Source organism: Podarcis pityusensis (genome assembly GCF_964106645.2).
Source record: "Podarcis pityusensis genome assembly, chromosome: 10".
NCBI classification, from domain to species: domain Eukaryota; kingdom Metazoa; phylum Chordata; class Lepidosauria; order Squamata; family Lacertidae; genus Podarcis; species Podarcis pityusensis.
The window spans coordinates 25,981,668-26,004,793 of NC_138035.1; the positions used below are offsets into that span (position 1 = coordinate 25,981,668).

The 23,126-nt window shown below is 43.9% G+C and overlaps 1 protein-coding gene across 2 annotated transcripts; it reads left to right on the forward strand.

Annotated features, from left to right (window-relative positions):
• Positions 1 to 595: 595 nt before the first annotated feature.
• On the forward strand, positions 596 to 22,022 carry LOC308486900 (overexpressed in colon carcinoma 1 protein). 2 transcript variants are annotated; one of them, XR_013991374.1, is made up of 5 exons: positions 596 to 806; positions 12,171 to 12,195; positions 13,600 to 13,708; positions 17,607 to 17,642; positions 19,245 to 19,339. XR_013991374.1 is itself a non-coding variant. In XM_081024120.1 (5 exons), the coding sequence occupies exons 1-5, from the start codon at positions 764 to 766 to the stop codon at positions 20,846 to 20,848; spliced, it is 237 nt and encodes a 78-aa protein (XP_080880246.1). In that variant the 5' UTR covers positions 596 to 763; the 3' UTR covers positions 20,849 to 22,022. The 2 variants fall into 2 exon arrangements, 1 of the variants encoding a protein (XP_080880246.1); XM_081024120.1 differs by lacking the exon at positions 13,600 to 13,708 and adding an exon at positions 20,796 to 22,022 and having other exon boundaries at positions 19,245 to 19,324.
• Positions 22,023 to 23,126: the final 1,104 nt, after the last annotated feature.

Below are 23,126 nucleotides of genomic sequence, written 5' to 3' on the forward strand. Positions count from 1 at the left end.
CTAAGTTATTTATTTACAATGTTATATAGAGCTCCCAGGCCTGGGTAGAGATTCTCTTAAGATGGGACACAGAAAGGCTAGATTCTAGGGAGCAGGCAGGTCAGCATGGAAGATGACAGCCTTTTAGATGGTAGGAGAAGAAGTGTTTGTTACTCATGCATCTTCTGTCACTCCTTCAGACTATCTGAAGTGGCCAAGAAAAGCAAGAAAGCAAATGACAGAGACAATGGGTTGTACCCAATGTTGTCATTCCATTCTTGTAAGAGTCTTCTGCTTCTCCAATGACACTTCGCCCTCCTCTCCTCTCCTCTCCTGGCTGTGGGCAGGATTCCTACACTGCAGGGGGTTGGATTAGATGACCCTTGGGGTTCCTTCCAACTCTACAATTCTATGATTCTGTGCAGTTCTTCGGATGTTCATGCACAGCCTTGAGGTGATGCTCAGCATCCTCATCCCTTCTCCGTTCGAAACACCGCTCGCCTCCGCTCAGGCCAATAGGAGGCGGCCGCTGGAGATGCAGGCGGCCGTGATTGGCTGCCGCTGTTGCCCGGGCGACGGAGGAGGAGGAGGAGGAGGAGGAGGCGGGTCCCCTCGGCATTGCTTTCGGTCCTCCTCCTGCTTCTCGTCCGCTGGCAGCAACGAGGGCGCCCTGGGAGGCGGCATCCTTTCCGGAGGCGGAGCGGCGAGACGGAGGGAGGCAGGGGCTTGCCTCTCGGCTGCGCGACCCCCGCTCACTCCAGAGAGCCCCCAGCGCTGCAGGGAGATGGGCTGCGGCAACTCCACCGCCACCAGCGCCGGCAGCAGAGGTGAGGGGCAAAGCGAGAGGCTGGTGGGGGCTTGGCAGCAGCGCCAGGGAGGATGCCCTGAAGGGTCTTGCGGGGAAGGAGCCCGGAGGCAGGTAATGGGTGGGCTGGAGGGCAGCAAGGGAAAGTGGGCTGAGTTGTTGCAAGAGGAAGGTGTCTGGCAAAGGACAGAGCAGCGAGGAGGCAGAGGAGAAGGCACGGTCTGTTCTAGAAGAAAAGGAAGATTCCCTTTGTGGGACTGTGTGTCCGGCAGGCGTCGAGGAGAGGCAGCCGCACACTTCTAGAAGTGGCTAGAAACTTCATGCCACGCTCAAGCAGCTCTGCTTTCAGGCAAGGGATGAAATGCTTGATAGGGGCGTGCAGGCACAATTCACTCCTGCCTGCCTCTACTACTACTACTACTACTACTACTACTACTTAGTATTATTATTAATTAACGGAAATGAACAAAAAATGTCTGAGGTTCCCCCCACTCACTCCCTCACTGGAAACAGCAGAAGCTGGGAAGGAAAAGGGGGACACACACCAAGTACGCTGCTGGAATGCCATTCCTGAAGCTGCTTTGCAAAAGCAGGCAAAGAAAAGATGTCCTGCAAAGCGATGCAGCCTGATTTTTTGGCGTGACAAGTGCAGGGCTGGACTGCTGAGTGTCTATTTACTAGGCGTGTGAATAATGTTAGGAGTGCAAAGAGGCCGGCTGGAAAGAGTTATGGTCGCTCTCTGCAGCTGACCTTTCAGCATGACTTATCCTTTATTTCAAGCTCTTTTTTGTACTTGGCGCTGATATTCCCTTCCTGAAAGGATTTGTCCTCTCTCCTCCCCCCAATAATACAAAAGGCCTTTTCTTTTCATCCACTTAAAATGCACATAACTCAGGGTGGGAACAATTGACTTTGCATTCATGCATTTGTTTTGGCACCACATCCTTGCCTCTCTGATGATGATGCCTCAGGTTTTCTGTCTGTGAATGGTTCTGCTTTAAATCTGTGGATGTTAAATCATGGGAAAGTCTTTTTCTGCGTCAACATTTGACAAAAATGTGATCAGCATTCCCCCCCTTAGACGTTTTTGCAGCCCAGTGTCGCTTGGAGTGGTTTCCAAGAGTCGTCATCCCGTTGCAGCTTGCTGGATTACCAGTGACAAGCTTCTTTTATGTTTCATGGCTGTAGAGCATTTTGCATCTATACAGCCCTATAATCAGTCCAGGAAGCACCACATGAATGCAGAAAGTTATGCTGCTCTACGGACCCTAAGATTAGGGTACTCATACCGCTTCTTCTCTGCATATAATTTTCATTAAGTTTTCTGTTTTGCAATTTAAGGTACTCATTTTACATCCCTAATATATCAATGACTTCCCTTCTTCTCTTTCTGTGGTTCATTTTACATATCATAAATCCCTGCATATTTTACGAAAACTATACCATTCAGTATTCCATTATTGCATCCATCAAAACTTGTTTACACTGTTGAATTTATCTTAACCCTGCCAGCATTTTCAGCTGTACAGAATTATTTCCCATATATTCAAGGTTCTCCAATCATCTTTAAATGTATGTTCTTCTTGTTCTCTTAGCTCATACCGCTTCTTAGTGGTCCTGAAAAACAATGCATTCAGGTGCAATTACATCATTACTACATTCATTATATTATTATGTTTATTTCCATTGCTTTGCAAATGCTTGCAGCTGTCCAATGTTATGGATGTTTGCTAGTATCTAAGTTCCACTGAGGTCAGTGGAACTAGCTCTTAAATGCACTTCCAGTGTTGTAACACTAAGGCTGCAACCCTGCACATGTTTCCTAGGTGAATAGGAGATTAACTTGTCAATGGGTCAATGGAGATTAACTTTTGTGTAGACACATTTAGGACTGTGCTCCTGGGGAAGTTGGGATGTGCCTTTGATAGTCTCTAGCCTTTAGCTTCTTGGATATATGATGTTTTCCAGTGGATAGCAATGCACATCCTAAGCACGAGTTCCCAGTAACTTCTGCCACTGTAAGATGGCCCTGGAACATAAGCATTAATAGCAAGCTGTTCTTATAAGAAGGGTTTTGCTTTGCCATTCTTCAGCAGTTTGAGGTGCATCCAAGAAATGTAATGTTGCAAGGTTATGAGTGAACTTATTTGAAGTTACTGTTCCCAGCACACACATTGGTAGAAGGCCACTGGTCTAGGTCAGCTTTTCTCAACCTGATGTCCTCCAGATGTTTTGGGCTCCAACTTCCATTGCCCCAGCCAGCATTGACCATGGAGCTGACGAGTGTATACGCTCAGACGTAGGACCCATGGATGCTGACTCCCATTCATAGAACCATAGCCTTGGAAACAGGAAGGCTCTAGTCCTATTCATACAGTAGGGTTTACTTTCAATTATGCATAGGCTTGCACTGAATGACTATATTCTCATGAGCAAAGGTGGAGATTCTTGGGTACTCCTGCAGGAAAGCATATTTAGAATCACACTTCTTTAGTGTTCATGTCTGCCATATATACTCAACATCCTTTATCCAAAAGAAAATAATTTTGTCTATTGAAAATATGTGAGAATAAATTCTGAGAGTTCTCTCTTGCTTAGACTGCATATGGCTTGTTGCTGTCTAAGCAAATATTTTTCCATATCCTCAGTGGAAAAAGTATTAAAAATCAGTTTGTTTTTTCAAAAGGTATTTGCACCAGATGCCTAAGATTAACGCTACTGTTAGCTACTTTCACCTGAACACTCTATTCTGGGCTCACTCATTTTGTGATATCAGGTAGCATGGGCTTTGAAGTAAATAAAAATTAAAACTGAAATTAAAACTAACTGGTGCTGGGGGGCGGGTTGTAATTCCATATTTCTCTACTTGTCATCCCATTCAAGATTGCTTGTTCAGAGTACATCCACAACAATTTCATGGCAGCGCTTTTCATTTCAAATCCTTTTTGGAGAAGAGGCATGGAGTTGTGCCTCTTGAAGGATCAAATGGTGCAAGTCTTATCTCCAGCAAAGAGTCTTGTGGCATCTTTATGACTTAACAAATGTGCTAGGGCTGTATGATTCAGGGCCTGATCTGATACTTTGTAGCAGCCCCAATCTGACCCCAGGTAATCCAGAGCTGATCCAACCTGGATTCAGGTAGACCCAGAGCAATCCAAGGCAGCTTCAACCTGCTGTGGCCGCACGCACACTGGGCTGACCTGAATCATCCCGAGTTGGTTTGGGATTTGGCCAGAGCTAGAGCACAGCCCTAGGACTTGCTATGGCATAGTGACTCAAAGTCTACATCATGAGATGCATGAAGTGCAGTGGGCATGGTGGGACGGGGGGTGTCGAGGAAGTGTGCCATTTGAGAGGCATTTTTGCAAAAGTCATATGACCTTCCCCTTCCAACAGGGCAACTATGGGAAGGAGTAAAGTGGTGGTGAGCCCCATTGGCACGATCTTTTGCATATTTTCATCTTGAAGTGATATACTTCAGCTTTGTAAAGAGGGTTGTCCAGAGCTGGAGGGCAGTAAAAGGGGGAGGGAAATAAGGAAGCCCAATTTCACTTTCAGACAAAATCCTGTCCTAATGCAAGCCCAAATACTTCTGAGGCTGGCTGAGCCAAAAACCTCCATATCCCAATCCAGATCTTAGATGACTCAAACTCTGGTTCTGGGTCAATTGATCCTACGAAGGACAGGCTGGAGTGTAAGCACCTTAGTTTTGATAAGTGTCTCCCCTACAATGACCTGGATGGTACATTGTTGATGGAACAATGTGACTCAGATCGTCGTCTACTTGGGTGAGTTGGCATTATGATCCTCATTTGGAGAGAGAGCAAGGAGGACCATTATAACATGGACTCTGACCCCATTAGAAGAGTGACTGAAGCAGACGGAAGTACTTTTTGCAAATATAAACTTGCAGTTCATTGATGTTAAATAGAGATTTTTTTATATAAAAAAAATTACTTAGGTAAATTAAACACTGGCTGTTAAATGAGCCACAGTTCCAGGGAACATAAAGCATTATTAACCTTAGGAAAATGCTCATGAAGCTTGCAGGTTTGCATTTGCAAACATGTTATACAATTTGCACTAATTAGCTAACCGTTAGCAGCAAGATTGAATATTCTCATCTGGCCCAAACACAAGAGGGTGGTGATTTTTGCTACAGTGATTTGTTTATTAAATCTCAGCTGGTTTATGTATATATCAGACAAAGTAAACCACTGTTAAATTAGTGGTGCAATGGAGAACATATTGAAATTCTCATGTAATTTGCTAGCCCCCCCCCCCCGCCTTTCTCTCTCACAATCATATTTAACCAGCTAGTGGCCTGAAGAACAGGGATGCGGGTGGCACTATGCTCTAAACCCCTGAGCCTAGGGCTTGCCGATCAGAAGGTCGGCGGTTCGAATCCCCACCACGGGGTGAGCTCCCGTTGCTTGGTCCCTGCTCCTGCCAACCTAGCAGTTCGAAAGCACGTCAAAGTGCAAGTAGATAAATAGGTACCGCTCTGGCAGGAAGGTAAACGGCGTTTCTGTGCGCTGCTCTGGTTTGCCAGAAGCGGCTTAGTCATGCTGGCCACATGACCCAGAAGCTGTATGCCGGCTCCCTCGGCCAGTAAAGCGAGATGAGCGCCACAACCCCAGAGTCGGCCACGACTGGACCTAATGGTCAGGGGTCCCTTTACCTTTACCTTTAGGATTGAACCTGCAACCTTGCTAACCCACAGCGCCACCCGTGTCCCAGTTTAAATGTATTGTTTGGGAATTGTTAGCAAGATTGCAGGTTCAATCATAGAAGACAGCTGCATATTCCTGCACTGTAGGGGGTTGGACTAGATGATCCTCAGGATCCCTTCCAATTCTATGATAACAACTTTCAGCACCCTTAACAAAAAACAGCTTCCAGAATTATTTGGGGAAAGCCGTGGCTGCTTAAAGTGGCATCATAGTGCTTTAAATGTATAGTGTGAATGTGGCTTTAGAAGAGGGATTAAAATAAAGGGCTTTCCTACTCACGACCACATCAATCCTTTTTAAAACAAGGTTCTTAAGGATTGCCACTTTTTTCTTTTCTTTGCTGGCTCATGTATCTTCCTAGAATGCAGCTTGAGCTCTAAACATTAGCAAGTGATAATGGTTATCTCCATAGAGGTATAAAGCTCCACCTGCTGATTTTTGCAGATAAAGTGCTGTTAAAGGCAGATGATTAGCTCTTTCTGTGAGTGCTTGCCTGCCTGATGTCATCATGAATTTTGCTTAGGAAAGAACTCCCTGCAATTTAAAGCATCTGCTTAGTAAGTGTAATAATAGCTCCTGCAAGTACTCTAGGTAAAATTGTGCAAAGTGTTATCGATCTTCATGGATCAAGGGATAAACTATTACGCTTCCATCCCCACTAAAGCTTTGAGCAATATCCCAACTTTCAGCCTTGGTCTTCTGCTAGAAAAAGCAAACTGAACCTTGAAGATTAGGAGGACACAACAGACAGGGGAGGGAATTGGGTGTTTACACGCTGAGCTGAAGGTTACATGCTGGCACAATAAGAAACCCTTTTAGTTCCAAGAAAAATTGCATTATGTATTTACTTATTCCTGAAAACCTAAGCAGAGGAAGTTATCTAGCGAATAAAGTATGCCAATACAATTGCATTACCCTGTTATGCTTACCTTGCCTTGTAAATAAACAAGAACCACTATAACGAATAAACTAATTGAAACAAAACTAAATTCCACCAATGGGCCCTTTGGTTTCAAGTGTCATAAGCAGTGCTTTTTTTCCATTAAAAATGTTTAGGGGTACTCTCATTTTGAATCAAGAAAATCATCATTTTATAGTTCAAATCGGGAAAAATAAATACAGTAAATGGACAAAAGTACAAAGATTCACAAAATGTTTAGGGGTATGCGTACCCCTGCGTTCCCCCAGGGGAAAAAAGCACAGGTCATAAGAATGTCCTATTATTTATTTATTTTATTTATAAAATTGATTACATTTGTATATCACATTTACCTTCCAAGGATCTCAAGGGGGGTATACATGTTTCTCCCCCTCCCCATTTCATCATCACAACAACCTTGTGACATTGGGTCTGGCTAAGAGATGGTCTGCAGGTATGTGGAGCAAAGAAACAGCAATTCACATGGAAAATCATAACACCCGCCAAAAAACATATTAAATAGAAATTTAAAATTCTAAATTATGCAAGTTGACTACATCTGCATATATTTACTGGAGACTTCATTCAGCTTGCAGCATTTATGGAGAAGGGATTGAAGGCAAGAAATGAGAAGAGTGAAACTCATGGGTGGTGCAAGGACCAAGAGGAGGTTGGCAGTTGTTGTCATTACAAAATATGAGGCACATCGGGCTTATTTTGAGCTGAGTTGTGCTTCAGAAACCTGTTTTTAATGACAGGCTTTAGTTCTGGAACACAGGGCATATGCAGAGCTCATCCCTACTGAACAACTCTTCCCAGATCCCACATACAGTAGTGTAGCGGCAAATTCGGAAGTGCCGGGTCCCAAGAGTCACACACAACGAGGGGCAAACAGCTGGTTGCGGAGCCTTGGGTGTAGATAGCTTGTGAGTAAGTCTCCAGCTTGACGCTTCAAGCAGAGCATATAAGAGCAAGAATTGCAACCTTTCCCCAGAACAGCCCATCTCCACCTTTCTGCATGAGTCATTGAGAGATGCCTCCTAAGAAGGCAGGTAATTCTGCTGTACCAGGAGCAATGGGATGGAGTGGACCACAGGAGGCAGAGTGAAAGAAGACAGGGGCAGAACGGTGAATCATTATGTAGAGAAGCAGCTAGTAGCTACTCCAGTTGGTACAAACTTCCCCAGCCTGGTGCCCTCCAGATGTTCTGGACTACAGCTCCCATCAGCCTCAGCCAGCATGGCACAGGTAACAGTGAAGCAGCTATTTAGGTTGCAGTCAAGCAAGGCAGTGGAAGTTGCAGAGCTCACATTTTTCATGGGAACCATTTTTGAGGAGGCTTGGATGGGGTAGCCAATGCTATGCCTTTTAGGTGTTTCGGGACTTCAGCTCCCATCAGCCCCAGGGAGCATGGGCAATGATCAGGGATGATGGGAACTGCACTCCAGTAATAACTGGAGGGCGCCATGTTGGCTACCCTGGTCTTGGAGGACTCCCTATCCCAGCTGGTCTCTACTCTCATGCCTCTTTTATCTCTATGAGTGTTTTATCACCTGGCTAGAATATCTTTTCTTGGCTGGAAGATAGAGAGGGCTTTGTGTGCAGTAAGTTGCCTACTGCAGTATGGTAGAATTCACATTTGTTGCTCTGTCCACATTGGCCTCTGTTTTCACCCATTACTGACATGTGGCCCCTAGAAAGTTGCCCAGAGGGGGATGTGCCCCTCAGGCTGAAAAATATACTAGAATGTTGGTGTCAGTACACAAGGTCCCATAGCTCAGCAAACAAAGTTCAATTTAAATTGCAGATACCGTTTGCTTTCTCCTGGCTGGAGGTGGGGCAGTTATTTGTTGAAAAACTTGGCCAATCTCCTGGCAAACCACCGGACACCGAAATCCCTACTGATAAGGATTCATTAGGAGTGAGGGGGGAAGGCGCGTCTCAACTTTTGAACTCAGTTTTAATTGGGAATTTGGAAATGATTTGGACAACATGGGATGTGCCTGTTTCAATCCAGAGCTTTTGCTAGAAATTGTTCTTAGAGCTGATAGTTTCCTGCGAGCTGATGAAACCTACAGCTGACTCATATACTCCAAACTAAGATATAATCTGGTGTCGGAAGCATGGAAAATCATTCACTATTTTCCTGTGCAATTAGTCACTTCGATTTAAGCTGACCAAGCTTCATCTGAACCGCCCAGAGTCTCTGTCTGCATGTTTGTTAGAATGGCTGTGTGTCCTATTTCTCCATAGGACAGGCCTCTCTTTAAAGGGCTGTCTGGTTAAGAACTGGTTTAAGAGATAAACGGCTATACTGAGGGAGTGCAGAGACCTTGGGGTTGCCCATCAAAGCAGTTAGTACCTGGAGAGTAAACTGAACAGGCAGGGACACAGGTCACTTGGTTTTCCTTGCTGTTTTGACATGTATTGCGTTTCTCTGTAAGTTACAGTAATTAATCCTAATTCTGCATCAATACATATAAATTAGCGTGTGGAAATCTTAGGCAAATCTGTGAACCTTTTGTCCTCTGTTTTGGTAATGCGTTTCCTGTGTGATGGTGATGGTAATATAAGATGGGCAGTCCAAAGGCACTAGACTACAAGAAAATGGTGACAGACCCCTTATATTGCCTCCTCCTCTTCTTATTTCCTCTCTATCTGCTTCTTCTGTACAATGAAGTGGTTGTTTCTAGCATCTGATGCCAGTCAGGATGAGGAAACTGACCGAGAGGCCATCAAGGGGGGCAGATTTGTCTTGCTTTGCTTTCCAGGACCACCCCTATCATTTGGAAGGGTGATAGAGCTGCTTCAGGTGGGGTGGGGGGTTCAGTGTGGGTGGAAAGTGGCAGCTAGATGTTGGCACACAAAGCTGTGCGTGCCATGCAGCACTCCCCCCTACACCTAAGCTAACCTATTGCCCTCTGGTGTAGCAGGAAATGCTGCCCCATTGACAATGCTGAAGTAAATTTGACCTGCCAGTTCAGTCAGCTTCTGTGCATGGAATGCAAGGGGCTCCCATTGTATCTTTTGTCATCTAAGTAACTGAAGCCCAGGTCACAAATTCAAACCTAAGTTCTTACAAGATGAACTCGGTGCTGGTTATCTAAGGTTTTCCACTGTTTGGATTTGACCTGCTCTTGCTATCTTCTCCTTATTTATTTAATTTTTTTTTTTTCTGTTTCCCTCTGATATATTTTAAATCTGATGCTGCTTAGCTGCTGAATTCATTTCAGCTCAAAGTGGGAACACTTTAATGAGCAGTGTAGGACAAATCTCTGGTTAAGTCCACTTTAGAGTGGAATGCCTTTTTGTCTCTTTAGAATAGCTACCAACAATCCACGGGCAGCTTACCCTGCACAAAGCTGATTCATTTCAATGGAGCTAATGCAGGAGTTGTCATAGTCCAGGTCAGACTCTTTGTCTATTTAATCTGTTTTTTAAAAAAACAACAAAACACAGCTCAAACAATTTAGTATCATCAGCAAACTTGGTTGTTCACTCCTAGCTCTACATAGTTTACAAACAAGTTAAAAAGCACAGGTCCAGATATGGATCCCCGAATGACCCTGTACTCCACTTTCTACATCTCCCCATTTGGAGAACTGTCCATTTGTCCTTACTGCCTGCTTCCTGCTACTTAACCAAGTCCTAATCCGTAAGAGGACCTCTCCTCTTATTCCATGACTGCTAAGCTTACTCAGGAGTCTTTGCCGAGGTGCCTTGTCAATAGTTTTTTGAAACTCCCCAGTATACTATGTCAATCGGATCACTTCTCTCTATTGTTGTTTATACTCTCAAAGAACTCAGACATGCTGTCTCTGCTTCAGCAAGGCTTGCACTTCTTAGGATGCTTCTTTTTAATAATATTTTCCACCAGTTTTCCCAGGAGAGATGTGAAGCTAGCTGGCCTGTAATTTCCATTATCCACCCTGGATTCCTTTTATAAATTGGTGACTACTTTCCAGTCTTCAGGGAATCCCCATGCATAGAATATGCCCACTTCCCTCAACTTTGTGCGCTCCAGATAATTTTGAACTAAAACTCCCATCATCCCTCACCACTGGCCATTTTGACTGGGGCTGATGGGAGTTGTAGTCTAAAATATCTGGAGGGCACCAGGCTGGGAACACATTATACGTAGGGCTGCCTCTGAAGAAAGTTCAGAAACTTCAGCTGGTGCAAAATTCGGTGACCGGGTTACTCACTGGGGAAGAAGGTTTGAGCATATTACATCAATCCGTGTCCGACTCCACTGGCTGCCAGTTAGTTTCTGGCCCCAGTTCAAAGTGCTGGTTTTGACCTATAAAGCCTTAAATGGTTCAGGACCCCAATACCTCAAGGACTGCCTCTTCCCATATAAACTGACCCAGACTTCATTCATCATCTGAGGCCCTTCTTCGTGTGCTTCCCCTGTGAGAGGTCTGGACGGTGGGAACACGAGAACGGGCCTTTTCTGCAGTGGCTCCCCATTTGTGTGGAATGTTCTCCACAGGGAGGCTTGCCTGGCACCTTCATTATACACCTTTAGGTGCCAGACGAAGACATTTCTCTTCAAACAGGCCCTTGGCTGATTGACATCCAATGCCCTTTTAAATGTGTTGTGGGAGGGGGAAGATTATTGGTTTTGGGTTTTTTCTTATTTTTATTATGTATTTTGCATTTTTTATACTGTAATTTTATGTTGTGAACCACCTACAGATGAAGGGTGATATACAATTAAATGATGATAGATAGATAGATAGATAGATAGATGATACATAGCTACCAAAACATTCAAGTTCACATTAAGCCTTAAATTTAAGGTTTAACATTTTTTTAAAAAAGTGTCCAATGTCTAGCAGCACCATTCTACCCACGTCTACTCAGAAGTAAGCCCAACTGAAGTCAGTGGAGCTTACTGTCAAGTGAACAGGGTTAGGACTGCAGCAGAAGCTATCTGTGGGCTGCTTCCCTGCAGGCTTCATTGAATGACATTTCAGCAGCAATAAAACAGCCTTTCATAACAGGGGAGGAAGAAGGAGGTCATCCTTAATTGATTCCTGCCTTCTGTGCATTTAGTGGCTGAGTGAGTCATGAACAGGCAGCTGCTGATATGATGGGGAATAAAGTGTGGTGTTTGTTGTTGCCTTCCATTCTGCTTTTTTTTTATTTTTCGTATATTTTTATATGCCTGCCTTTCGAAGGGTGTATTAATAACAGATGTTTTCTAACTAATTGGCAATAAAAACGTTACAATATTTAAAATGGTTCCAAGTTCAATCCTGGGAGGGGATCGATGTCACTATGATAATCAACCTGATCTTTAAATGCAGTGGCTAAGAAAGATATGTCTTAGTGGAATAAGCTTGGAGATTCACGTTTGGGTTAGGGCCTGCTTTTGCTGGCCTGGCACCAGTTTAACAGCCCTGCTGTCACCCAGCTCTTTAGCACGCCTGACACCAATATCTTAGAAATGATGGAAGTGGAAATTTAAGGGGTGCATTTCTGCACATTAGTGGTCTCTTCGTGATTTATGTGGATTCCCCCCCCCCCCATTTGGTTGTGTACTTTTTGATGTTTTGTTTATGGTTTATGACTAGTTTTGTTACGTTTGTAGTTATGTAATTTTGTATGTGTTGTAAGCCGCTTTGCACGTGGTTTGACCTTTGGAAAAGTGGCATACAAATAAATGACGGATTGAACAAGTGACACCAAATTTCTACACCCAACCTTCATTTTGCTCTTTCCCTTCTAGAAACTGCAGGAACAGCAATAGATGTGTAAGTATATATCTTTTGCATTGTCTATAAAATATTTTGAATTATCAAATGATTACCAGAGCCAGTAACCATCTCATGATAGCTTCTAACCAGGGTTGACAGGTTTTAAGTAAAGCTTCCGTTGTAACCTTCTTACTTGGGAGCAGGCTCCATTGAATTCAAGAAATCTTGAAGTCTCTGGGCAGATGGGGATATGATAGGGCACAGCATTTGAACCAGGCTGTCATCAACCGTGGATTGCTGTGCAGCTGGTGAAAAAGTTGTCCATGCTTGGAGGTCCACAGGACCCCTCCCCACAGAGGCTCACCATGATGCACTCCATAAGGCGGACATGACTGGCCCCCTTCCTGCACTGACCAAACAAGGATGCAGCTGTGGCATGCATCAGTTGTGGGGGTGGGGCTAGCCTTGGTGTGTGCCCCCCCCCACAATTATTTCAGCATGTGGAAGGTGTGTGTTGAATGAACCTGCCTTCTGTTTTTTCTGCACCTGAAGAAAAGCCCAGCTTGCCTTATTTTATTAATGCTAGCATTAAATCACCGAAGCAAATTTGCTAGTATCTGTTTGAAAGGCTTTTCTGTCTTGCTGGGCATGAGTAGCATGCTTGCAAAAGAAATCACATTGCATTGGGCTGTGTTTCTGCTTTCGCCTGCCTGCTGCCTGGACCTCAGTATTCCTAGCTGGTGATTCAGGATTATTTGTTTGTTTGCTGCATTTATGTCCCATTTTTTCTGCAAAGAGCTTAAGGCAGCATGTATTTTTTGCGCCTCTCTTGTTTCATCCCCACAACGACTCTGCGAGGTAGGTTAGGCTGAGAGTGAGTGGCAGGCCCAAGGTCACTCAGTGAGTTTCATAGCTGAGGGGGGAGGGAATTTGAACCCTCCCAGTATGACACCCTACACCGCACTGGCTGCATCATTTTCATCACCTCTATCACCGCATACGCAACCACTTCGGAACCTGGAAATTATTCTCTGTGTGGGTGGCCAAGTGAGAAAGCAGAAGGGATCCTTGCGCCTTTCACAGTTGTCCACATAAGGGAATTTCAGTGGCTTGCATGTCCAGATACACCTGTTGAAATCTCATTTTCTACACAACCGTGAAATGTTCAGGTGCCAAATGCATAAACAACTCCTGCTGAAATTCCCTCTCTGCCTGCTGTGCTTTCTCTTGGGGCTCCTTAGTTAATAGAGCAGATGTTAAGTGGATGATGAAAGCAGTGGGGTGGTTAAGGAGGAGCAGCTGGACTGCAATAAAACCACAAGTCCCGGGTAGCTAATTATAGCAGTAATGAACGTCCTAGATCCATCATTCTAGGAGCTTTTTCTAAGAGTCAGTCACCAGGCAGGAAGGAACGATGAAGTATGTAGATGTATAAAATACTAGTTTGCCACCTTTTTGTAGACGGGAGCTTTCCATAGCTGCACAACAATAGGTGAAGCCTTTGCTGATGTGGAAATGCAGTGAAGGGAAGATGGCCTGCACCTGTTGAATTCTACCTGTTGTGTTAAAGGTACAGAGCCTCTTTTCTTTTTTCTGTTGAAGAAACAAAGTGTCAACGCCATTAAAAAAAATGCATTAAAGAAATTGTGTCAGTAGTAGCTTTCTAGGTCCATCAACTTACTTACAAATACGCTTACATTTAAGCATCATGGTAGCTGACAACCTTATAGATTTGGATGAGATCATTCAGATTTGCAGCTTTGAGGGATTTGAATGTATTGAGTTGTATCCTATGTAGCCTTACTTAGAATAGACCTATTGAAATCAATGGACATGATTAACTTTCGCCTATTGCATATGTAAGTACTTGAATATAAGACTTAATTTTAAAGTGTTTTAATAGACGATTGATTGATTGATTGATTGATTTAGTACCCCACTCATCTCATTCTGTTGCCTCAACTACTTGGGACGGCTTCCAACATGAAAACGCAATAAAACATTAAACATTATAAACCTCCCTATACAGGAGTGCATTTAGATGTCTTCTGAAGGTTGCAAACTTATCTCCTTGACATCTGATGGGAGGGCGTTCCACAGGGAACGTGCCACTACTGAGAAGGCCCTTTGCCTGGTTCTCTCTAACCTCACCTTTTGCCGTGAGGGAACCGCCAGGAGGTCCTCAGAGTTGAACTCTCAGTGTCCGGGCTGAACCATGTGGGTAGAGATACTCCTTCAGGTTTACAGGGCCATGGCTGTTTAAGGCTTTAAAGGTCACCGTCAACACTTTGAATTGTGCTTGGAAACGTACTGGGAGCCAATGTAGGTCTTTCAGGACCGGTGTTATATGGTCCCAACAGAAGCATAGCTCTCTTGCTGTGCTGTGCTGTGCATACTAGATTATTAATGCTTGATGTTTAGCTGTGTTTTTATATTATGTTGGAAGACACTCAGAGTGGCACAAACCTGTCGGATGGGGTATAAATAAATTATTATTATTATTATTATTATTATTATTATTAAACTTCCGAAAATGTTTGACAACCAAGGCGCGACTTGGACTGGCTGCAGGAGCTTCCTGCACTGGAATCCGCGTCGGACGTTTTGCTTCCAAAGAACATTTGCAAACCGGAACACTCACTTCCAGGTTTGTGGCATTTGGAAGTCAAAACGTTTGAGTTGCAAGGCGTTCAGGATCCAAGGCACGACTGTATTTGAAACTAAAAACAAGAAGCTTTAACACCACCATTGAATTGTTTCTACTTCTGAAGGGCTCTGGACTAAGAATTTTTGGACTGAATAAAAGAAAGGCACATTTGTGCAATGCACCAAGGGATATTTAATGACCTCATAAAGTAGATGGGACCTCAAAGCTTGCCAGAGACAATAGAGCTTGAAATATTAGAGGGAAAACAGAAAAGCCGAAAAGCCCTGATTGTTAACTTCTTCCTTCTCAGTGGAGACTGGCAGGGTGGAAGGCAGAGATGCCAACAGGTAGTGGAGCCAGAGCAGATGGCTGGTTGAACTAGAGCCAGCATGTCCAGTGGTTAGGGGTGATGGGTATTTTAGTTTAGCAACATTTTGAGAGCCAGAAGTCCCCTTCTCCTGCCCTAAAACTTTCAAATTCCAGAAATAGCCTGTGACCAGAAATGGCAGTAATAAACTTTTGAGGAGGGGTGTCTTTCCCCAGATAGAGATAGCAATGTGGGTGGCAGTTCTACTTCCAGAAATGTTGCACATGGATATTGCATGTAAGCTTTGAAAATTAATAGCTGCCAACTTGTTTTTTGTAATTTTAATTTGCTTTAAGCTTCTTAAAATATTGTGTTTAATATTACTGTGTTTTAATTGTTGTAACACACCCTGGGACCTTAGGGGGAAGGGCAGGTAATAAATTGTAGTAGTAGTAATTATTAATGTGTGTGGTGATGACGATGACAACAATAACAATAATTTTATTATTTGTACCCCACCCATCTGACTGGGTTGGCCCAGCCACTCCGGGCAGCTTCCAACAAATATAAAAGCATAATAAAACGTCAAACATTAAAAACTTCCCCATACAATGCTGCCTTCAGATGTCTTCTAAAAGTTGTATAGTTATTTATCTCTTTGACATCTGATGTGAGGGTGCTCCAATAGCCGCACATCATAGCAACCAGAGTTGTGATTTTGTTAAAGTAGTCTTTACAGTCGAGAGCTTTCAACTTTGCATTTAGGAATTCATGAGAATGCTTTGCCTCCTGCTGGGAACAAATAGATCAGCCCTGCCAGATGTTTTGGACGGCAACTCCCATTACCCCCAGCCCACACAAGCTATCAGTATTCACTAAGGTATTTCTTGAGTGTTTAGACATTCACAAAATCTGACTGGGATTGCTGATGGACGCATGTGAATACTGACCTTCCTCAAAGTTTGGAGATTGGCTGTAATATATAAACTGCCACAGTAATAATTCCTACATTATTTATCTCTGGAGAGGAGAATGCTATGCAGAAATGTTCCCCAAGGACTCATGTTCACAAACCTCCCCTTTTTGTCCTTCATTCAGTGCTTCTCTGCAGGCCTTGAGGCCGCTGGCAAAGTTATGGTGGTGTTCATGTGTCCTGTTTCACCGTGGACAGTCCTCTAGTTGAAGGGCTGCCTGAGAAAGGAAGGCAGGGGCACTGAAGCTACCCATCGAAAGTATAACCTCCACTGTAGTGAAAAGTACTACATTTCTATTTAAATTATAGTCCTCATTTCTGGGGTACAAGCCTGGGCAGTGTGTGGAGGTTCTGGACTGCCCAGACAACAAGACCCCCTTCTCGGTCTCACTGATGTGGTCCAAAGGAAAACAGAGCAGTATGTTTGATGTTCTCTTGGCTGCAGGAGTTGCTGGAAGGAGGTTACAGTTCCTTTTTTTTGGTGATGCATATGCAACATCCCCCTCATAAAGTGCCCTCTAGTGAGCTCCTTCTTCTGTTGGTAAGCCCCCTTGGCTTGCTTGGTTGCAGCTGCACTCTGAGCAAAAGGACTACCAGATGTTTGAGAGCCTCACTATGTTTCAACGTCCACAATAGTCCAGAGTCATGCTGCATCAGGGGCCTTGTGGGAAATGCCTAGAGCCTGGAGCTGCTTGGGGCAGCTATGACTTTCTCCTATTTCTGTCAGCAGAAGGCTCAATGAAGTAGGAGAATGAGTCATTGGCAAATACAGTCAAACCTTGATTGTCAAACGTAATCCGTTCCGGAAGACCGTTTGACTTCCGAAACGTTTGACAACAGAGGCGCAGCTTCCGATTGGTTGGAAGAACTTCTTGCACACAAGCAAAAAAACCTGCATCGGACATTCAGGTTTTGAGAAATGTTCAAAAACCGGAGCATTTATTTCTGAGATTTCAGCATTTGGGAGCTGAAACGTACAATAATGGAGGTGTTCAGGAACAGAGGTTTGACTGTAGAAGCTTAGCTATCGACAGAAAGGGTTGGGTGGTGTAATGAGTATGAGTTACTCGTGCGTAAACTGGTGCCTCTCTAGGCTGATTTGCCTTGTTAAACCTTTCTGACTGCACAGCCCTTTCTCATCATGACTGTCTCAGTCACTAGCAGAATCCGTCAGTGGGCGTTTCCTGAATCTCTTCCAACATAAGAGTTGTTTGACACCCAATCTCCTCCGCCTCTCACTGCGCGGGAGCCTTCTGCGCAGGGTGGGCGTGGGTAGCGGGGGACCTGTCCCCTCCTCACTGAGTTCCAGTGAAGAGTCCGTGAGCCCTCTCTCCGATTTTCCCATCTGCTCACTTTTGTTCCTGGTGTTGCGCTTAAATGCTTCCCCCTCCACTGAGTCGCCTCTCCCCCTGCTGCTGGGTCCTTCTCCAGCATCATCCAGGAGCCTCCCCTTCGCCTCCCGCTCTGATGTCAGTTCCCTGACAGGTGGAGAATCTAAAACTGAGTTTCGACAATCTATTTTGTCATTTATGTCATTGCAGAACAGAAGAGTCAGTGTCAGAAGATGACAAGAGGAGGTATGTTGCCGTGGATTGGGGTGAAGTTGTACGATCCAAAATGGATTTCCATTTCATGAGGAAAGAACACAGGGAAAGGGATGGTTTTTAGGTTATTATCCCAAACCAACCACTGTATTTTGGTTTAGTTGCATGAGCAGAGATTCCTAGGGAGTTTAGCTGCACGTGCCCCCCCCCCAATATATTGTTGTCATCTCAACCTCTACTTTACCCCCTGATGCTGGGAAACAGTCATAGCACAGAAGCAAATTAAGGACCTTTCTTAGAGTAAACAATGATGCATAGAAGGCCTGTGAAAGGCCACATTCTTTAAACAGAATGTTTGATGGAAAACTGCTGTAGGTTATTCAAAGAGACTTTTAAGAGGGGAGGCTACAGGGTTAGAGCCCTTCCCCCAATTAGCTGAGCCTCCCTCCGCATGTTGATCAGGCAAACAAGATGGCTGCAGTAGTGAACCGTCAATTGGTAATAGTCAATTGATCGGTTGGCGCAGTCCGTTTTCTATGACCAGCTGCACAGTCTGGCTTGCTATGCCTTGAGAGTTGACGTCTGCTGTGGATGGAGAAACTGAGCTACTTTCTTGAGAGAGGGAGAGTTGAGGCTGAGAAGAAAGAGGCTGAGCCTTAAATAGTGAGCTGCTTCTGCCATTCTGTATAACATTCAAGAACTGTGTCTTATCTGTATTGTTGGGATCCATTTTGAATTTATACAATAATAATAATAAAAATATTTTTTTATTTATACCCCGCCCATCTGGCTGGGTTTCCCCAGCCACTCTGAGCAGTTTCCAACCGAATATTAAAAACAATACAGTGTCACACATTAAAAACTTCCCTAAACAGGGCTACCTTCAGTTGTCTTTTAAAAGTAAAATAGTTGTTTAATTTTTAATTTAATTTAATTTTTAATGCAATACTGGATCACCTTGAACAAGGGGTTGATCCCAAACAGGCAAAACGGAGACTGGAGCAAGCAGATTGCTTAGAATCATAGAATCATAGAAACTGGAAGGGACCCCAGATATCAGCTAGTCCAACCCTCAGCTAAAGAATCCTTGAGCCACCCAACCTCTGCTTAAAAACCTCCAATGAAGGAGAGTCCACCACCTTCTGAGGGAGTCTCTTCCACTTTCAAACAGCTCTTACCACCAGAAAGTTCTTCCTAATGTTTAGTTGGAATCTTCTTGTAATTTGAATCCATTGGTTTGGGTCCTACCCTCCAGAGCAGGAGAAAACAAGCTTGTTCCATCTTCCATGTGGCAGCCCTTCAGATACTTGAAGACTGCTATCATATCTCCTCCAAAAAAGCTGCATGATCTAGCATATTGAATTTTACCTCTGCAATGAACACGCAAGGTCACCTAAAGCAAGCTGCTCCCTTCTACTCTCTGTCTCCCCCCTCTTACATGATGGATAGTAATAATGCTAACTTAGGCTACTGGGTTGTTGTACCGATTGCAACCAGCTAACACATGTGAAATGCTTTCAACACTTGAAAAGACCTATACAAACGTTAAAGTATTTAATTTTGCTACTATTAGTATTAGGTATACTCTCAGTTTAAGTTATGGTTTTCATGTCGGTGTTTTTCCATTCCATTAAGGAACTATGGAGGTGTTTATGTCGGCCTCCCAGCTGATGCGGCTACCAAGATTCCCACCCAGTCAAAGACGGCGTCTCAAGGTACTTCTTAAAAAGGTGTGTGCTTTTAGTGTTTCCAGTGTGCTAGCATCTCTAATTTATCATAGCGCTAAGATCGTTGTTTTGGTGTTTGAAACTGTTAACCACTTAGAAGCCATTTGGTATATAAGCAGCAAACAAACAAACAAACAAACAAGGCAGCTATGTTCACTGCTTAGATTGTATTAGATCAGTTTGGTGAAGGCTGTATTACATGATCACTTCTGTTCAATGACTACCAAGCACTGTAACATCTGAGAGGGTCCTTCCAAAAGCCTAGTTAGTGCTCTCCCAGCTTTAGGAAGGAGGGCTCTAGGACCCTGCCAGAGCCTCACACCTCCTTCCCAAATCCCAGTGCCCACTTAGCCAGCTTTGAGAAAGCAGTGTGAGGGCTGGGGGAGGGCATCAAATTTTGGCCTCACTCCCCCCACCCCACATGACAAGGGTTCCATGTCAAAGTACTCTCTGAAAAGTTGGGCCGCGCTAATATAGTTTAATACAATTTGAGATGCTGGGGTGAGGAACCTCTTTCAGCCTGAGGGCTGCATTCCAACATGGGCAACCTTGGGGGGGCACAGTGGGTGGGGCCAGAGGCAAGAGTGAGCAGAGCAACAGATGTGTCTTTTATCTTTGTGCAGTAGTCCACATTTGTCTATGCAAAATTCAGAGATTTCTAAACACACACACACACATACATCCATTCTCCATCAAAGTCAGCAGGAGCCATTAATCACAGTTCAAGGACATATTCCAGCCAGGCAAAAACACTTGTGGACTAGCACAGAGTAGGGCTGGTGAGGTGTGTAGCCAGAGGAAAGTCCTGAGGGCTGGACAGAGATGCTTGAAGGGCCTGGGCCTGAGGTTTCCCATCTCTGCTCTTGAATGCCTATGACCTCACTGTAATTGCCCCATGTACAGTATATGCATGCTTCCTGCATCACCACTGAGTATTCAATCTACTTCCTTTAATTTATATCTGGTTTAAGTTTTACATATGGGTGACTGTGACAAATGGGGGTTGCCAAATTTCCCCCAGCAGAGTTTGCCGGCTGGAAAAGCATGATGTAAATAAAACAAATAAACTACTAAATGGGTTAGGGCTGTACAGTGGTACCTTGGTTTTTGAATGTCCTGGAAGCTGAACGTTTCGGTTTTTGAACGCCGAACACCCAGAAGTAAATGCTTCCGTTTTCGAATGCGCCTCAGAAGTCGAATGGCTTCCGCTGCGTGGACATGTTATTTCCCCCTGTTTTCTGTAGACCGCCTTTGCGCCTCAGTTTTCAAACATTTCGGAAGTCGAGCGGTCTTCTGCATTGGATTATGTTCGAAAACCAGGGTACCATTCTAACTGTATCAAATGTGAACCTTCAGGGCATTGCTACTTCAATCACAACTGGCCCGCTTGCAACAGAAAGTTCTTTCACCCGCTGGATTATGGTCCTTATTACTCATGCAACATTTCTCTCCCAATCAGTTATCTGCGTAGACCATTCTTCGCAATGGAATCCAGAGCTGCCTTTCGGCTGAAGATTTGCATAGCCAGAAGCATGAAGCCACCAAGAGCTTCTTGGCAGTGAAAGTTACAACGGCAGATCAAGAAGCTGGATGCTCAAAATGGAACTGAAGCATAGGACTGTGATTTATGGATCTTTTTGATGTCCTCCGGTCAGCGTTAACTAACAGATATATGATGGGTATTTCTGCACAAAAAGCTGACGCTGTTGATCGCCAGCACTTTGGCCGTACTACAGAGTCTACGGATGACAATAGGTCTGTTTTTTTCATTTGGCTACTTTTGATAGCTTTTATATAACAAGACCATTACTGCTGTTCATGCAAGTGTTCCTAGGCTAAGGTTAGTGCAAATGAACTATTGATTTACTCCAGAGTAATATATTTGAGTAATATATGCAGGCTACTGCTGTGGGAAATAGGAGTTAGGTACCAATAGGCATTGTCAGCTATTTCTAATTACAACCTACTTTTATACTGTTAACCTGCCACTGATGTTGACATGCCACTTTTTAGAAGTGTAGGAATTGTTCAGGAAAAATTATTTTGCCAGAAATATATTCAATGAATTGCCAGCCTACTTACTACCTACTAACGAACTGTCATTTATTTCAGTGAGATGCTAACTTGCCTGCCTACCTTTTTTCATTTTGTTTTAGTGGCTGAAAATAACCTCTACTTTTACCAAACAATCATGTGCTGTGTCTTTCATTTTGCATACAGATAATAATGATATATGTAAATTAATTAAAAAAAAAAATGAACAGAAGGCAATGGCAGGAAGGAGCTTGCAAGTGCTGCAGCAAGGCAAATGCTACTCATTTCTTGCAATGAATTTCCATGTAAGTCCAATTGAACTAAATGGCACCTGTTCAGCCACAGTCCTTGATGGACCGTATTCAGTGCAAAGCTTTATAGAGACGATCAAACCTCGAGTTCTGCCCACCTCTTAAATCTGGAGGTGTTCTGATCAGCATCAGAGTTGGTATCTTAATCTTGTTAATGGCAACATTTCATTATGTGAAACTTCATCCCAACATTTCATTCCAACCTCTGCCTTTTATATACCATCCCGTTAAATGTTTTCAAACGCAGTTAACTTCATACTGGTGATCTTTCACTGTAGCACCACTCAGTGTTTCTGCATGGCTGAATATGATGTATTAAATTATTGAAGCGTTTTTGCATATCCCTTGTGCTGTCCTTTCTGTTTTGAAGATGGCACCTGCCCCACCAGCTCACTCCCATCGCGCTCATGATGATTCTGAAATGATCTGATGGACTGCAGTGCTGTGGACCACTTAGTGAATCATGAGCACATACACAGGGCAGGAATCTAAAGAGATTTAGCTCTAGGGCCACTATATGAAGCTAATAGGTGTTGCACATTATAGGCAACTGCCTTAAACCAAGCCGTCTATTCCAGTGTTGTCTATTCTGACTGGCAACAGCTTTCCAGGCTCTCAGGGAATTAAGTCTTCCATGTGGCAGTTTATTGTGGACTCAGTTCTTCTCATGCATACAATTTCTCCCCCTAGCATCCACACAACATCCTCATAAAAATGCCACCCCGTATCCCTCCCCAGTCAGGAGCAATCGTGTCAACAGCCTGAGCCATTTGGACGTTCCAGAGGTCGACCAGGGCTTTGACAGGAGCGCCAGTCATATCATCACCCTTAGCAAACCACAATTCCCAGGGTTATTTTGAGGAAGCCATGACTGTTTAAAGTGGCATGACACTGTTTTAAATGTATTATACAGATGGGGCCTTATTAATTGTAAGTGCAGTCTGGTCACTAAATTTGCTGTTTTGTGAAAAGGGCTGCTGTGGAATGTCAGGCAAAAGGAAGCCTTTAACCAGGGGCTTCTCTTTTAAAGGGGAGATTCTCTCACACCAGGGAGCAGAACATGCCAGTCATAAATCCTGCATTTCCAGTGTTGTGGAGAATTTGTCTTCTGCACTTTCCCATACATTTTTACTATCTAGATAACACTTGCTTTTAGGGAGACACCAAAGAAGATCTCAATGTACAAAGAATATATGATTTACAGAAATACAGAAGCAATGCCATATTTTAAGTAGTATCCCTCAAAGTGCTTTACAAGGGAGGCCAAACTCCCTAAGGCAGACAGTCCTTTGTCTCCCAGTCATACTGTCTGTGGTGCAAAGAGGAAGCTTAATCCTAGTTATAGGTTCTGGAACAAGGATTATGTTGGAAATGCCAGAATATGCAATGTTCTTTGAAGGCTTATGGTCTAAAATGCCACCCCTAATGCAACTCTCTGTCTCTTG